The 17,672-nt window shown below is 42.8% G+C and overlaps 1 protein-coding gene across 1 annotated transcript; it reads left to right on the top strand.

Moving 5' to 3' along the window:
* Positions 1-3,391: 3,391 nt before the first annotated feature.
* On the top strand, positions 3,392-16,078 carry mmp16b (matrix metallopeptidase 16b (membrane-inserted); the record flags this gene model as incomplete). The annotated part of the gene is made up of 10 exons (XM_083990869.1): positions 3,392-3,520; positions 5,469-5,617; positions 6,108-6,224; positions 7,307-7,611; positions 10,131-10,292; positions 10,658-10,875; positions 11,084-11,222; positions 13,816-13,966; positions 15,299-15,414; positions 15,717-16,078. 10 exons carry the CDS (start codon positions 3,392-3,394, stop codon positions 16,076-16,078), a joined length of 1,848 nt encoding a protein of 615 aa, XP_083846995.1.
* Positions 16,079-17,672: the final 1,594 nt, after the last annotated feature.

Below are 17,672 nucleotides of genomic sequence, written 5' to 3'. Positions count from 1 at the left end.
ACAAGGAGTCTTATTAGGTGGTTCAGTGAGGCGGAAAAGGTTATGTGACCTTGCCGTGAGGGGGAGATGAGCTGTTGAAGGTCTGAAGTCTGATCTGCATGACAGGGCCCAGATGGACCAGCAAGAACCAGAGAGTCCCACCCCCACCCACCCACCCACCCACTCATCCACCCTGCAGCACCCTTAGAAATTCTCCTGAATGATGATAAGCAGAAGTACAGAAAATCAAATCAAAACATGACTGTCTGGCCAGAGTGATGAGTTCTGCAAAGACATTTTCAAAGATTGATGTATAAAATATATAAAATTACCTCTTCAGTTTTGGATTAGTGAGAGCCTCCTGTGAATCTCTGCGCTATTTTAGGGGCCTGTCATGGCTGCTCTGTCTATCGCTGACATACAAGATAAGACTTGGATTAGTGACTGAATCCATAAAAGCTTTAATAATAGCTTTCTAACTTCTGTTTTTCAGCAGTATGGTGGAAAAGCCTCGGGCATCCAGAACAAACTGTCAGGTACCAATTAATTAGGTTTAATTAAAGAAGCCAGTTAGATTACCCTGTATCTCACCATCTGCCCCCCTGAAGGAAATTCTCCTTAAGCCGCACTGAAATACTGAGGGCAAATATTTGAATGTAGGAGCGGATTGTTGTTTGGTAATAGTGAGTCCATACACATATACAGTACACACACACACACACACACACACTTTGTTTTCTCTTCCTATGAGCAATAAAACGTGTGCGTGTGTCTCATTGCTGTTTTTTACCGTTTCCTGACGAGGCCTCTGGTCTTTGGCTTCGAGCCGTGCTCACTTGCCAGAGCATGTGGTCGCCATGGCAGCCCAATGGGTAACACAGTAAACACCTCAAAGTAAATGAATGAACCTGCTTTAATCCAATAGGAATCCCTTTCTCAACTTTCGCAACCAGTCACATCCTGTTTCAAAACATGGAACACCTTGTTCGCAGTCATGAGTGATGACAATTATTGCATTTAGTCTCCGTGTGTGTTTAGATTTCACAGGTAAAGATTTCTGTGTGTGGCGTGGCAAGCACATAATAATAGTGTATGAAGTTAATGTATACAACACTTATCAAAGTCAGTAGTGACTTCCAACATAAAATGGAAATGCAAATAGGGGGAAAGGGACTGTACATACACACACATACTGTATAAATGCACTAATGCTAGTCAATAAAATGAGAATATATAGAAAGGGTTTTCAGAAAGTTAAAGTATTAGCATCAAACTACATCTTACAAACCATTGGTGACAGTATAATGGCCCAGTTCAAAGTTATTGCATTATAATTATTGATGTATTAATGTATACATCACTTTGATGTTGCTGCTTCAGCAGATTTTTCTGTCTTTATACTGATGGGCGCGGCCTGAGAATTTCCCCCCAGGGACCAATAATGTCTTGACTTATCCTAGCGTATAGGAATACATCATAATTTATTTGATAAAAAAGTAAGTAAAAGGTACCATGTCAGCATGTGTGAGTTATAGTGGAGTAGCAATGTGGAGTATCAGAAACCAGAAAAGAGCCGATATTTCATAATTGCACTACAATACTTGAGAAGATGTACCATCCACCTTCCTGTTTGAAGAGTTTTGCAGGTTCTCTCCAGTCTTTCCTGTAGGTGCATCTTATTTTTAGTGACATTTGAACAGTCCACTATTAAGAAACCATTCTTTGTAGCCACCGATGCGGTCAATTTGGGTCATGGGAAATTGATTGCCAGTGTACACTGAAGGGGTTTGGTGCTGGCTGAGCTACAGTTGGGTTGAAGGTCTGCATTCCCAAGGCTGGTGCCATGGCGCTCTTCCTGTAAAAGTGTGAATGTGGAAGGGGGGGGGGGGGGGGGGGGGGGGGGGGGGGCAGGCTCATTCAAATCAGCGATGAGAGAGCTTGACTAGCTGCATGAGTCATGCACAATCTGAATAAAGAGGATCAGAAAACTGACCGGAGCACATTTTGCACTGGATTGTGGTCACTGAGAAAAAGTGCAAAGCCTAAATGTGTCAGCTTGGCACATGAAATCCAAGATTTCTCTCTTGTCCAACTGACCGAAGGACTGAGATCTCATGTAATCATCTACAATGTAGATTTCCCTGCACATGGTTTCACTCTTGCCAGAGGAAGGAGTTGCTGCACCCCCCCCACACACCCACACACACACACACAGACACAAACACACACATTTCCTTTATGCCTCCTCAACATAATAATTTGATCATAGAAGGACGGATGGAGGATGTTCCTTTATCTGTCATATGTTATCAATTTATAACACTCCTGTCATATTGAATCAATCTCAGATCAATTTCTCGGCTCATTAGTTCGTGTGATGTGGATTCAGGTTCCTGAGTGTCTCCTGTGTCCTCAGAGGGTTTGCAAGCAAATAGCTGGGGGGCGTTTTCTTCAATGAAACACCGCCATCTCGTGGCTAGTTTGCTCGAGGCAGCTTGTTGTGGACCTTACTATCTGGGCTAGAAAAGAGCTGTGGGCGCTATAAATGTCAGGTCGTCTGTTCTGGGTCTGCAGAGCACAGATGTGGGTAAATTGTGGGACAAATATTTTGAGATAAGGGAGAATAATGAGGCTAATGCACTGTTTGTGTGCCCTGATGTCCTGCTAGTGCATTTAGCCCCCACTTGCAGACTAATGGTGATGATGATTGGATAATTGATTGATTTATCAACTATTCCCGAATATCTAGGCTATTTTTTTTCCCTCTTCATGGCTATTATCCAGTGTTGTCAGATCACATATAGCAATCATTTAGCTTGGTCTTCTTATCAAAGCATCAGCAGAGGAATGCAGGCTGCATCAGTCTCATCTGGATGCCTTTTGTTTACTATAATGAATTTAAAAGTCTATTATCTTGCACATGTTCGCTACAAAGCCGGTGGTCTGCAAAGTGTAAGAATCAAACGCACGGGGCAGTTGTGAAGAATGATATTTCATCTGCCATGCACTGTGCAGGGCAGCTCTCAGGATGCTGCCAAGCGGCGCTGCGCTGTGTGAGAAATCAAAGCGCAGGCGTCGAGTCGGGAGGGAGCCTATCTTGCGCAGATTGGGTACTGTACATGGCCATTGATGCTGCTGGATAGATGTAGCCCCTGATGTAAATAAGAATGGCGAGGGCAGCGGGTCTAACATGCAGCGTTATCTCTGCTTGACATCGGAACATTTTTATGCCACCGTCGGGGATTTATTTTTTATTTTTTTATATATATTTATATATATATAAAACGCGGGGTCCTTTTCTCGTTCTCATCTGAATCTGCCTTGACAGCTCGCCTGATGGTTTTCATTTGACACAAGAGCCAAAGCGGACGGGCGGCTTCTTCTAATAAACACTCGGGAAAAACAGGTCATTATGACCTTAGTATCCTCCAGTAAAAGAAAACCATCGGATTGCTTTTACGCGGCAGCTTTCTGCTTGCATTTTTTGCTTTGGATTTCGTGTGCCGTGTCCGGAGAGGAGCATCATCAGTTCAGCGTTGAGGTAAGATAAATGGCCTTCCCTCCCCGGTTTATCATAAATGACCGTGCTATCTCCTCCACATAATCTGCCTCGGCTTGGAAAAACACACACACACACACACATACAGTATACTACATTATATATGTATATATATATATGCTATATATATATTTATATATACTGACTCTTCCTCCTCACTCCATCCGTGGGCACACCATTAGGCTACCATCACGCAGAACATAGAGACATTGTGAGCCTATCAGGACAGCTCACGTACTGAACGGAGAAAATATCGCACATTCCTCATTTGTAAGGGTTCAATGAAACAGAAGGATGCTCATTTGAGGTTATTGCACTGCGGTGCATGAGCCGAGCTGATCCAGCCCACTGATCCCCCCGATGTGCAACCCAGATATGATTGCACGTAGAGTGGTCTTGTTTCAACAGAGATGCCCTACAGCATTAGGTTGTCATATAGTTAGTAGCAGGCCAACATAAAGTCAGGCATGCTTTTGGCAGCATCATAGTGTTGGAGGGGGGAGATTAAACATTTGCAGACACAAGTTGCATAATAGGATTTGCTTTTTTTGTACCTTATTAATTGATGTCATTTCCATCCTCACCACAGGCTCCCCTCCCACCAGTCTGAAGAAATTAAATGCTGAGGCTTTCAGTCACACATACACATCATTATTCAATTTTATGGCTCACTGAAATCTGCCTGATATCTCTCTGAGATGTGTGCCGTTTGAACAAACACAACACACACACAGGAAACACACCCACAGGAAAGAGGGAAAAGGGGGGATAAACAAGGCGTTTAGCTCAGCAGAAAGAGGGATAGAGGCAGCAGAGGTGGGGGGGCGGTGGGGGGGATGAGGGAGGGACGGACAGATTAGCTAGCTGGAGCATTTCTCATAGGCTGTGTAGCGACAGGGAGGCATGGCAGCTGTTTGTGGCGTGCAGGCAGCTGTGGTGGGCAGCGTGGGCACCTCGTGGACCCTCAGCATCAGGACTGAGTGGCAGTGACCCCTGGATGACGCCCGCTCTCACCTCTCTCCTCAGTGTTGAGCTGCTCTCTGTTCCTTTGTGAGGCATGAGGATGCAGGGCCACAGTCCTGCACACCTACACTGGCCGGCAGCTGCAAGACACACAAACTCTGACTAAGGTTAACAAGCCGTGGATTCAAACCCAAACCTTGTCACAGCTTGGTTGACAATCCAAGCAAACTATGGACTATTTACATGCAATCAGAGGCTTCTCCATGCCAGCCACACGGTGCTGTTAAATGTAAACACGACAGCAGCTCAATCTCAGTTCCTGCAATAATGAAAAAATATTGTAGCAATTGTTAGTCATCTCACAGCCTCTTGTGAGATGCAAAATGAATGATGCGCAGCCATATTCATATTGATTTTTATTCTGGGCTTGGCAGTGGACGAGAGATTAAAGAAGTAGGATTGTTTCTGGGATCTTGCCAGTTCACCCTACCCAGTTTTTTGTCACTGCCAGCAGATTTGATTTACTGGAAAAAGGTAACTAAACAAACCATATACGCTGTCCCCAGCTGGGGTTGTGGTGGCCTTGAGCAAGGCACTCCATTGTGGAGGAATATCTGTGGTCTGTGTTTGCACAAGACAACCACCCAGCATGAAGTACAGTTATTAAACAAGACAGTGTTGAAATAGTTTCATGATAATCAAAATAATGGAGATTCAAGTTCATATCTGCAGCCAATAGCGAGTTACGAAGAGAAAAGTCTCATTCTTATCCGCTTTTGATGTATTGCACACAATGCTCAGTTGACATATGTGTTTTTTTTTCTTCCATGTGCGATCTCTCAGTCCCTTTTCATACTGTTCCTCCCTGATTCTCTGGACTGTGAGTTTTCAAACACAGGCAAAGAATCAAGTCTTAAAATAGCCACAGTATCAAGGCCAGAATCTGTTCCCTTCTTCCCCCTCACAGGGATGGCTACAGAGGTATGGCTACCTTCCCCGCACAGAACCGGGAATGTCTGTCCTGCGCTCGGCACAAACCATGCACTCAGCCATCGCTGCCATGCAGCGCGTCTACGGTCTCAATGTCACAGGGACACTGGATGAGAAAACCAAGGAGTGAGTATATACACACACGTGCCGCGGATGTGCGAGCTGAAGTGCACATGCATTTCCACCAGGCTTTGCTGATGTTACATTAATGCAAAATGCTCCCCTCATTCATTTAAAATGCAGGAGGAATGGCTATCAATATTTCAATGAATTAGTGAAGAACAGACACAGAGATGTTTATTTCACTCCCCCACCACCTCGCCTGAAAGGTGCAGGTTTTAACCCTTTTCCCTCTTCTCATTTTGCATGATGATGCAGTGATATCACGCTGAGGTGAGAATCCATGTTTTGCCTATGTGTTGTGCGTGTGCGTGTTGTACCCGTGATAACCCGATGTGGTATGAATGAGGAAAGTAGTCAGTAGTGTAGTGTAGTAGTTTTTGCACAACACTCCCTAATGCTGCTGCTTGGATGATGTGGCACCTGTCAGAAAATAGACATACTGAATATCTTCTTCTCTCTTCCCTTTCCCTTTTTGTTCTTCTTCCTCTTCAAGTTGGATGCAAAAGCCTCGCTGTGGCGTTCCGGACAAATTTAAAAGTGCTTCTAGGTCACGGACACGGAGATACGCGCTGACAGGACAGAGGTGGCAGCGTACACACATCACCTACAGGTGAGAGACAGTGGAGGCAGTTGTCATAGCGACTATTGAGTTCAGCAGCTCTCATTGTAGGGTTCAGATGTGGCAGTGTTAATTTTCTCAGCTCTCCTGTCCTCCTGGGATCACATGCTTTGTGTTGTCATAGAGACTGCCCAAGTACGTCACATATGTGGGAGCACACACATACACAAATATAGTCACAATCACACATCCAGAAACACATAGATTAACACATAAATTTGCCCATGTGTGCTGTGAGTATGTTTGTTTTCCAGCGTATAAATAGCTCGCTGGCAAAATGAAAAATGGGATCAGGCTGTTTTTCTTTTAACCCTCGTCAATGTACTCTCCTCTGTTTCATAAAACAAAACAAACAATTTCAGCTGAGTAGCATGAAAATTGAAAGCTTTCCTCTCGCCCCATACGAAATTGTTTGAAAATCCTGAGAGTAAATTGTCCGTAATCTCAGCAGAAATATTCAAACTCTCATCTTATCTCGCCTGATTAAGCTCCAGCTTTTAATAGGTTCTGAGGAGAACCGATAAACGCCGGGTCCCTGGCACAACTGCAAATTGACAGGTTACAGCAGTAATAGACGATAACACTGTCAATTTATTCAAATCCTTCCTTCCTCCCCGAATTTGAATTGACGAGCCACCTCTCCTAATGGAATGTCAATCAGTGCTGAGCCAGTGCTGCTGCTGACTGCACTTTATTCATGAAAATGAGTGGAGAGGAAGGGAGAAGATTTCCCATTCCTCACTGCCTGCCAGCCACTGATAACGACTGCTGTGTTAAAAGTTCAGTGAAAGCTGCCGGGCTTGAAATAGTTGTGTCAAGTGAAACTTTTTTCTTTTTTTTCTTTTGGTGCCACCTCATTTTGAAAAAATAAAAATAAAAAAGTTCACTTGAAATTAATGGGACAACAAAGCACAGGTTTGATGTAGTAGCCTATGTAGTATAGTCGCATTCACGTCTCTTACTGTTACGAATGGTGTGTAAACAAATACTTGCAGCCAAGCATTTTCTCAGCCTGATAATCTCAATCTTTCACAAACCTGCTCACTTGGTTCACTTGTTTTTTCTTCCTACAGCATAAAAAATGTCACGCCAAAGGTGGGCGCCAGGGAGACTCATGATGCCATTCGGCGGGCGTTTGACGTGTGGCAGGGTGTGACTCCCTTACGCTTCGAGGCCGTTCCATACAGCGCCCTGGAGACCGGCAGGCGTGACGTTGACATCACCATCATCTTCGCTTCGGGTTTTCATGGCGACAGCTCACCCTTTGACGGGGAGGGGGGATTCCTCGCCCATGCCTATTTCCCCGGCCCGGGCATAGGAGGGGACACACACTTTGACTCAGATGAGCCCTGGACCCTAGGGAACCCCAACCATGATGGTAAGTGGATGACAAGACATGGGTGTAAATACGGAGGGCGAGAAAAGATGGTGGCGATAGGAGCAGGTGACGCCAATAAGGGAGCGAGTGAAGGAGAAGTAAGGAAAGGATACAGTGAGGAAGAGCCAAGAAAACTAGAGATTAGACTAAAAGACAAGGAAGAAGAGAATGAAAGGTTGCTGAGTGCTGACAATGACAATGAGGTAAAAATGTAAAGGGTGTGGAGGAAGTGAAAAAAGAAAAAAAAAAAGAAAAAAGAAAAAACAGAGCCAATCATCAAGAAAGAAAGATAAGGACTGATGGAAAGCAAATAATGGAAAAACAGATGGCCAGGCAGCAGGGCAATAGGACAGAGATGGTATCACGGGGCAGGGTATGAAGGATGCTTAACCAAAAACAAAAAATGCAGAGATGTCTTTGATGGCTCTGCTCTGTAAATACGCATCACCCCATCTGTCAGGATTTTGATGTGTTTTTTTCCCCCTGCATAATAAGCTCTTCAGATGACAGGATAGAAAGCCCTGCTATTTTAAGACATTGGTTGCTGGCACATGATTATGGCTATTATTCTGTATAAGTGAATGTGATGTGGCTCAGTGTGCCTCAAAAGAGGTCTACATATAACTACCAGAACAACACCCATACCATTACATGATAAAGGTAACATAACATAACATAACATAACATAACATAACATAACATAACATAACATAACAAAATGTAACATACCTTATGTCATGTTACGTTATGTTACGTTAAGTTATTACGTTATGTTGTTGTTATGTTACATTACGTTACGTTACGTTACGTTACGTTACGTTACGTTACGTTACGCTACGTTACATTACATTACGTTATCATTACGTTATGTTATGTTACGTTACCTTTATGTTACGTTACATTATGTTTTGTATCATGTTATGTCATATTTTACGTTTCGTTACTTAGGGTTACCTTATCGATATCGTGTCACCATACTGTATGTGTCACGTCTATATTTATGTATACACCTAAACATATGGCATATGAGTAAACATGAACCTACATGTAACGTAGGCTACATGTTTCATACATGGGCATATGTACACGCACACCCATGTGCCATATGTTTAGATCCTACCCCCCCCACCCCCCCCCCCCCCCCCCCCCCCCCCCCACCCCCCCACCCCCCAATTGGTGTGAGAGGATGGTTACAGCTCGTTTGTTCTGGGAAACTACTTGCCACCCATCAGCTTCCCTGCCCGTCTCTCTTTTGTTCTCGTTCTCCAATGGCGAATGTCTTAGACTCCCAAGTCAAATCCATGTTCAGCCTTGCGCAGTGTCCCATGGTTATCCATGTGAAGGCTCATTCTGAAAAGCTCCTGTCTCAGCTCATGGGTCTGGAAAGCTGTGCAACCTTTAATGTGCTTTCACAGTGGTGTAATTGTAAATGTTGCATGTTGACATGTGCGCTAATGGTAGCTCCGGCCTGTCCCCTGGGAGTCCTTATGGGGAGAGTATCGGTTAGGTGGAGGACGCTGGTTGTGCGAGATAAATGGGGGAAGGGGAGGTGTAACCTTTTTGCTGCTGGCTGAGGGTCAGTAGTTGTTCTGTGCAGCGCTGCTGGCAGGAGTGGATATCATGTTTTAAAGGGCAACAATCTCCTGGGGACAGCTTCAGTCAGAAGCTGTACGTAAACGCTGTACTTCTTTCTAAATCTGGTTGACACTAAGAGCTGAGTGCTGACCATAGACACTGACCGTGACTTTTTTTTATTTTATTTTTTTACTTTTTTTCCATTTGTGTGATCGTGATATGAAATGCTCAATGTTTGCCTGCGCTGGGCCGACATTTGTACGTGTTCAGTGTATATGTGTTTGAATGCGTGTTTGTGTTTTCATTGTGCTCTGGTGCCCTGGGCAGCAACGTGAGTGTGTGTCCCTCTGCTCGCTGCTCGCTGTGGCTCACATGTGGCTTATCTTCTCTTATAAAGCAAAAGGGAGAAAGTGCTCATGCTTGGCAGTCTACCTTCAGTAATCCTTACTTGCACTACATTGCACCAGTGGAGGTTAACTCTGGATCATAGGGCTGTAATGATTATTTTCACTGTTGATTAATCAACCGGGTATTTGTCAATAACGTTTGATGGCTTGTCTATAAAGAGAGTGATATAAAAGGTTACTAGAGCACAAAATACTATGTCCAGTCAACAGTCTGTAGCCATTCACTCTACAATGGTATAAATCAGATCTTGCACTAAATCCTGCAACACATTTTAATCATGAGCACAGCTACAGTGGGACTTAGCGGGAAAAAAAACAAACATTTACAGTGTAGGATATCCAGTACAGATGCCCATTGTATAAATGTGTAAATTGCACCTGAATTTCCTGTGCAGTTTCAATGTGTACTTGTAACTATGATGTGTGTTTCCTGCATTTAACCAAACATATTGTCACACTCATTCTTCTCCTGTATCTACCAACACTTGTGTGTGTGTGTTTGCACTCTCAACACAGTTCCCGTCTTCCCCTCTCCAGGTAACGACCTGTTCTTGGTGGCGGTTCACGAGCTTGGCCATGCCCTCGGTCTGGAGCACTCCAACGACCCCACTGCTATCATGGCTCCTTTCTACCAGTACATGGACACAGAGAACTTCAAACTACCTCACGATGACCTACAGGGCATCCAGAAAATCTATGGTAAGCCTCTGCTTCTCACACCAGTCGCTCTTTGAACATCAGATGTTTTATGGAAGAGCAAAGTAACTCTTTTCTGGATCTCCTGTAGTTAGAAAACAGTTTGAAACAACACTTTAGCCACAACACCTCCCTGGAGCTCTGAAGTAGCTTAGTCATAATTACAAATGCTGCAGCATCAGTCATACTGGCTGAATGCAACAAACATTTGTCAGCTTTAAAACAGGCCAGCCAAAATTCATTTTCAAAACAACGTGAGTCAGCTAACAGTTGTCCAAGGAGGCCAAATCATTGTCCAATGGTCAAAACAGTGTAAACAGGAACAGTATGGAAGGAGGATAAGAGATTGTATGTTGTTTTCTTTTAAGGTCCACCAGACAGAGCACCGCAGCCCACCAGGCCCCCACCCACGGTCCCACCGCCTCGCTTCCACCCTCCCTCGGACCCCCGCAAGCATGACCGCCATGCCAGACCCCACCGCCCGCCACAGGGGGCCAAGCCCTCCAACCCCAACTCCGTACCCAACATCTGTGATGGAGGCTTCAACACCCTGGCCATCCTCCGCCAGGAGCTCTTTGTGTTCAAGGTAAAGGTTTTAAAGTAGCTCATGATGATGATGATGGTGATTTTGGTTTTGATTTTGATTATTCTTTATTTTGATCATATTAAACAAAGAGAAAAGAAAATACATATAAAATAAATAACAAGTGTTATAGTGTCCCAAAAAACAATATTCAAATCAGTAAACAACGATGGTGATGGTGATGGTGATGGATCTTTATCTCCTGACACAGGACCAGTGGTTCTGGAGGGTCCGGGATAACTCAGTAGTTCCTGGCTACCCGATGCAGATCAACTCCTTCTGGAGGGGCTTGCCTTCCAAAATTGATGCTGTCTATGAAAATAGTGAAGGGAAATTTGTCTTTTTCAAAGGTAATGAAAAATATGATTTTTTTTTTAAATCTCTGAAAGTGAATGTATTATTATTTAAAACTCCTCTGTGTTTTTTGTTTTTTACTGCTACGTCTTTATGGACCAATGTTTGTTTTGTTTTTTTACACATTAGGATGCGCTTGTGAGAGCACTTACTATAGGTGATTTCTGCCAAAAGTTTAATGGCATTTCACAGACTGACAGACTGACACACATAAAATGCCATGGAATATAACAATGCAGTGGCAAACACAAGGCAACAATACACGGTTTTTAAAATAATAATACAGAATGTGAAAACAGAATAATACAGAATGTGAAAACATCTCCTCTGAACAGTAAGACTGGTCTGCCACAGGGATCAGTTTTAGGTCCTATTCTTTTTTGCTTATACATAAATGATTTACCTACCATTTGCACAAACACTGAATGTCAGATGTATGCTGATGACACAGTGTTTTATGTCTCAGCAAAGAATCCCTGTCAAGCCTCAGATATCTTAAACAGGCAGATGGTTACTGTTTCAGAATGGCTACAAAGGAATCACTTAACACTTAATCACAAAAAAACGGTATCAATGTGCGTCTCAATAAGAAAGAAAGCCTTAGAGAAATTTCACATCACTATTGATAGTAAAGAAATTGAAGTGGTAAATGAGTTTAAATATTTAGGTGTAACTCTAGATCCTCAACTTAAGTTTGAAGCACATATAAAGAAGCTGTCTAAAACTGTAAAAACTAGGCTGAACTGTTTCAGACTCATCAGGTCCTGTCTCTCTTTCAGGGCAGCTCATTTATACCTGCATGCTATCTGGTCCTTTCACATTTGTCCTACTGCATCACTGCCTGGGGCCAGGCCACTGACACAGCAACTAGACCTTTATTCTCACTCCACAAACAAGCTTTAAACATTTTAGATCAGAAGCCACAAAAGTGGCACCATTGTAAAATCATTGAGAAGTATAATTTGTTATCTTTTTCCAATTTTATAAAATTCTCTTTTTTGAAAGTTGTTTTTAAGTGTGTCAATGGACTGGCCCCACAAGCGATGTCACAGATTTTTACTAAGTCAGACAACTGTGGGACAACGACAAGGAGCATGAGCAAGCAAAACTGTAAAATTTGAAGATGCAGGACAACATTTGGTCAATCATCCCTTTCAGTGCTGGGTACACACCTATGGAATTCTTTACCACCAGAAATCAAATCCCAAACAGAATTAAAGATGTTTAGTGCTAGATCTAAACATTGGCTTAAGCAGCAGCAGAAATGTGAACATTAACTTCTCCCAGTGAAGTCACTGTCAATACAGCATTTTACTAATGTTTAATGTATTTAATCTGTGCAATTTCTTAATCTAAATTTTGTAGCTGTGTTTATTTACTCATGATATCTATTCACTGTATTATTCACTGTATTTGTATTATTGCACTTATTGTAACGGTATTCAGTATCTTTTATCCTTCTTTAGCCTGACCAGGGACAAAGACTGCAAATTAGCTGAAGCTAGACGTCTTGTATGCATCGCATTTTTCATTCTTTGTGGCAATGTTGTATGTATCGTCCCTGTTAAATAAACATTAAAATAAATAAATAAAATAAATAAATTTAAAAAAAGCTGTGCAGATGTTAAAGAAATGCATGCAACAGATTTGGCCAAAACACAAAGAAAATAGGTGATGTAAGCAACTATTTTTCCTTCACTCTTGCACCCTCTACGGTTAGCGCTGAATACTGTAGATAGCAAGCATCACTGAAAAAGAGAGTAATCCTCTATTGTTTATGACCAGGACAGTGAAATAAATTATTTTTATTGCATACTGCCATCACTTATGCATTCATAGTAGTCAACTGGGTGACTGTGACTGTGACTGTGAGGTTGTTTTGCGGTCTGTACGATAACAGAGCGGGTGCTTGTCCGGTACAGACATCCGTCCATCAGGCAGATTAACATGACATCTGTCACCCAGTGGGATCAGAGTGCCTCATGCCTTATTTATTCTCACATGGGGACTTAACTGTGTGTGTGTGTGTGCGTGTGTGTGTGTGTGTGCGTGTGTGTGTGTGTGTGTGTGTGCGTGTGTGTGTGTGTGTGTGTGTGTGTGTGTGTGTGTGTGTGTGTGTGTGTGTGTGTGTGTGCGTGCGTGCGTGCGTGTGTGTGTATATGTGTGTGTACGCAGGCCTAGCTACTTACTGCAAGCACACCACCACAGCATCTCTCCTCACTCTGCCTCAGGCACTTATGATCAAACTGAATTAAATGCAACAATAGCTTCAATAAAACTCAAAACAACAAGTCTCAGTGGAGTTGCCTTCAGAGCATCATCTTGCTGTTTATTGTATTATAGATAACACTGCATAGATTTTTTTTTCTGTGAAGGTATTTTGAAAATGAGGTGCTACATCTGACCTTTGAAATCACATGAATAGAGATAAATAAACTCACAGGCCTGAAAAAAAAATCCACACATAGGGGTTGAATGAGCTGAGAGCTGGCAGTGTTTTGTCCTGTGCAATTTTTGAGGTCATCTTTATGATAATGTCTTTGTCCCAGAGCCCTGACTGTCCCTAACCATGGTGTGTGTGTATTTTAGGAAACCGTTTCTGGGTCTTCAAGGACACGATTCTCCAGCCTTCGTACCCTCAGGACATCTCACTGTTCGGGAGCGGCATGCCCACTCAGAGTATCGAGACAGCTGTGTGGTGGGAGGACGTGGCCAAAACCTACTTCTTCAAAGGAGACAGGTCTGTGTGGAACGAGTTATAGCACTGTTATGAAGTTGTCGAGCAATCGGGCAGAAGTGGAATTAAAAACAAGTGCATGAGGATCAGTGATGGCTGAAATCTCTATTAAATAAACTATGTTCTGCCCAAATGACAGATTCAATCATTCAAGTGAGACAAAAGAGGAAAAAAAAGTGTTTGTCAGCATCTTCACTTCTGATCCTCTCTGTTGATGCCACGTTTGTCCGTGTTTGGAGGATTTAACGTTTTTTGGGACTGTTACCCATGAGATGTTACGCAGTTTCGCAGGTGTGTGGATCAATGCATCTTTAATTTTGGCATAAATAATTTAAATAATTCCCCCTCCTCAAAGCTGTGCAAGCTGTCACATGTTGCTTTGAGACAACCGATTGTCTCTTTAGCAGCTGACAGTGCTGCTAATTGGAACGCAATTGGCTACGCCCCAGTGTTTGTAATCCCGATTATCTCACTTCGGAGAAGTCTTTTTGAAGTGAAGTATTTGTATAGATTTGTGCACATGTATTGATTTATTACAGTCTAGATACCTGCAGGTGGTGGTGATTTGAAACAAAGTCTTTCAAAAATCTGAGAATCTGCTGTTTGTCCATGTGCGTTGCAAGTATGTCAGTGTGACTCACATGTTTGTTCAGCTGTCATGATAAATCATAGCCTCAGAGGTCAAATGACCCTGTGGTGGAAGCTGACAAAGTGCTTGATACTGTCATCCCCCGACCTGCTGCTGTCCGTTGTCGTTTTGTCTCCCTTTCCCTTTCTAATGGGCCGGTGTGTTTGTGCCATTTTTTTTTTTTTTAAGACATTGTGTATCAGGATTTATGTGTGTGTGGGCACCAGTGTGTGAGAAGAAGACATAAATCAAAGAAATCTCTGAGACAAATGTACGTGGTAGATAAATAGAGTATAGATAATTGATTGTTTTCTGCCACTGGTCATGTGAATTCAGTCAGTTGCTGATCATTACATGGTCAGATAGGCATTGAAGATTGTTGTTTTAATGCCTTCCACTACAAATAATTGCTGGCTCCTATAATATCAAGCTGTATAGATTTGATAGAGATTTTCCCCACGCTGTTTTACAAAGCTCAGTAGACTTTTCTAAAAGTGTAAAATTGACAAAATAGTATCCACTGTCTTGGTTACTATGCAATTTAGTTTGAACCCGTCTTGTGTTTAAATCTCCCCAAATGTCAACACAGTGTCGTGATGACATATTATATTTGTCTAAACTATCAAGTTGTGTGTTCATATCAATGATTGAACACAACTCATTAACAGTAAACACCTGTACTGACTGCTCTGTCTGTCCTGTTGTAGATACTGGAGGTACAATGAGGATATGAGGACCATGGACCCAGGTTATCCCAAACCCATCACCATCTGGAAAGGCATCCCTGACTCTCCACAGGGGGCTTTTGTGGATAAGGCCAACGGTATGGACTCTAGTTAAACTAGTTAGTCAGATTGGATGATGTATTGCTAGATACTAAAACTCATATTTTTCACAGGGTGTTGCTGTTTGTGTCACCATTAAGTCCTGAATTAAACAACATTAAAGTAGGAAAAGTGGAAGTTGACCAGTGTAAATGTTTAAAGCAGTGTGTAGCATATTTGTTAATTAGCAGACTGATGTTATTCTACTATCGTGTAGCAAACAACTAGAGAATATCTGCTGCCTTTGTTTGTATAATGTGTGTTTATGAGTAACTGTGTGTCCTGTCATACTTCTATCCAGGCTTCACCTACTTTTACAAGGGAAAGGAATACTGGAAGTTCAACAACCAGCTTCTCCGTGTGGAGCCTAGCTACCCAAGGTCCATCCTGAGGGACTTCATGGGCTGCGACGGCCTCCCCGCAGACCCCGACTGGGACTGGAGCCCCCCGGTGGCGGAGGAGCGCCACTACGACAACGGTGATGTGGACGTGGTCATCAAACTGGACAGCGCTGGGGGAACGGAGAAGGCCGTGGCCATCGCCATCCCCTGTGTCTTGGCGCTGTGCATGATGGTCCTCCTCTACACTGTTTTCCAGTTCAGGAGGAAGAGCACGCAGCGCCACATACTGTACTGCAAGCGCTCCATGCAGGAGTGGGTGTGAGGGATTGTATAGGGAGGGATGTAAAGCTCTGATAAAGGTCTAGTGGGTGCTTGAAGCCCTGAGCACAGTAATTGGAGGCACTGTAAAGGGTACAGTACATAAGGATTGCCATGTTGGCAGATTTTAAAAACTGCTTGAACTCGCAACGTGGAGGCTGCAAGGAAGCCGAACTCATCTGAAGACAGTGAGGGAGCCACATCTCCTATGTCCAGCTAATATGTATGTATCTGCTTTGACTTTTTTCTGTATCTTGGAATGAACTCAATTAAGTGAGACAGAGTTAAGCTTCTGTAAGTGGGACCTTTGTCTATCCTCGTCTCTGCACGTCGCTTAAAAAGCCCCTAGCACTAACTTCAGTGGACAAATTAGATATAGGCTTCTACTTTACTTTCATTTCTTAATTAAATTGCCCTGAGCTGTGCTTTTTTTCTTTCTTTTTTTTCTCCTATTTTATTTAGGGTCCCTGTAAAAGATTATTCATTGCGTGGAGGACTGATACACAAACCAAATATGACCTTTTCTTCCAAAGAGGATTACTGCTCGATGTTGTTTTTGATGGGATATTTTTTCCTTCACGGATCGAACATTGTGGCATCATACTCAGATTTTCTTTTGCCATTTCTATTCATATCCACCCCGTCTGCTCTGTAATCTGTGGGGATAGGAAGCAGCCGTTAGTAAGAGCTAGGAACTCAAGACTGTTGTGGCGGTCTATCTCCAAAACAGGGGCCAAAAACCTCTCTGCAATATTTATGAGACTGCCTTAATCACAGATTGCTTAAACTTCCTTCTCTTTCTCTCTCGGTTTCTCTGGTGGCTGGGTACAGAGTCGGACACAGACGGTGTACATTTATTAGTGCCCATGATGCAACTTCAAAACCAGTAGTTGAGGACAGTTTGATCCACAGAGGGTCCATGGCTCTTGAAAATGTGCTAAGCCGTGCTAAATACCTGATGGCAAGTAGGCTATCAGCTTTCATTTACTGCCTCACCGAAGGGTATGAGAGAGACAGCGAAGGTTAGTTGTGTGTGCGTGTGTGTGTATATTTGGCTGCGTGTGTGTGTGCAAGGTAGAATAATTACCCACACTATGTGTACTGTACTGTAGTGTCAGTTATTGAACAGCTAACATCCTGCTTCCCTTATTTTCCTGCCAACTTCTGGACACTAACGCTTCAAACAAGTGTCAGTCCATAGATTTTAAACAGCTTTACTAATCCACTTTGTTTCGTTTTTTGTTTTTGTTTTTTTCAACTTTTTGTACAAGGTTTGTAAGTTAATGTAGTATTAAAACACAGCACAGGATGGAGAGAGGGAGGCGACAACAGAGGAGAAGGGAGGAGATGAGAAAAACGACGATGTGCCCATTTCATAATAAAAGAAAATCACCTCTTCATCTCTATAGTTGACAGCAGCCGGTGCTCTCGCTCAGTTGCTCCATCTTTTTACCAAGTTGTTGCAAATAGTTTTTGAGGAAATGCAAATCAGAACTAATGTTGTACAAAAAAAAATAGAAATAACAAATAACAAAAAATAAATCATAACAGGAATTAATCAGCAGGAATAAAGAAACTGAATTCTGATTCTTTCAGAT

The sequence above is a fragment of the Trachurus trachurus genome (genome assembly GCF_905171665.1).
Source record: "Trachurus trachurus genome assembly, chromosome: 17".
Lineage (NCBI taxonomy): Eukaryota > Metazoa > Chordata > Actinopteri > Carangiformes > Carangidae > Trachurus > Trachurus trachurus.
The sequence above is the reverse complement of the archived record's forward strand: the minus strand, read 5'-3'. Positions and strand labels throughout refer to the sequence as shown.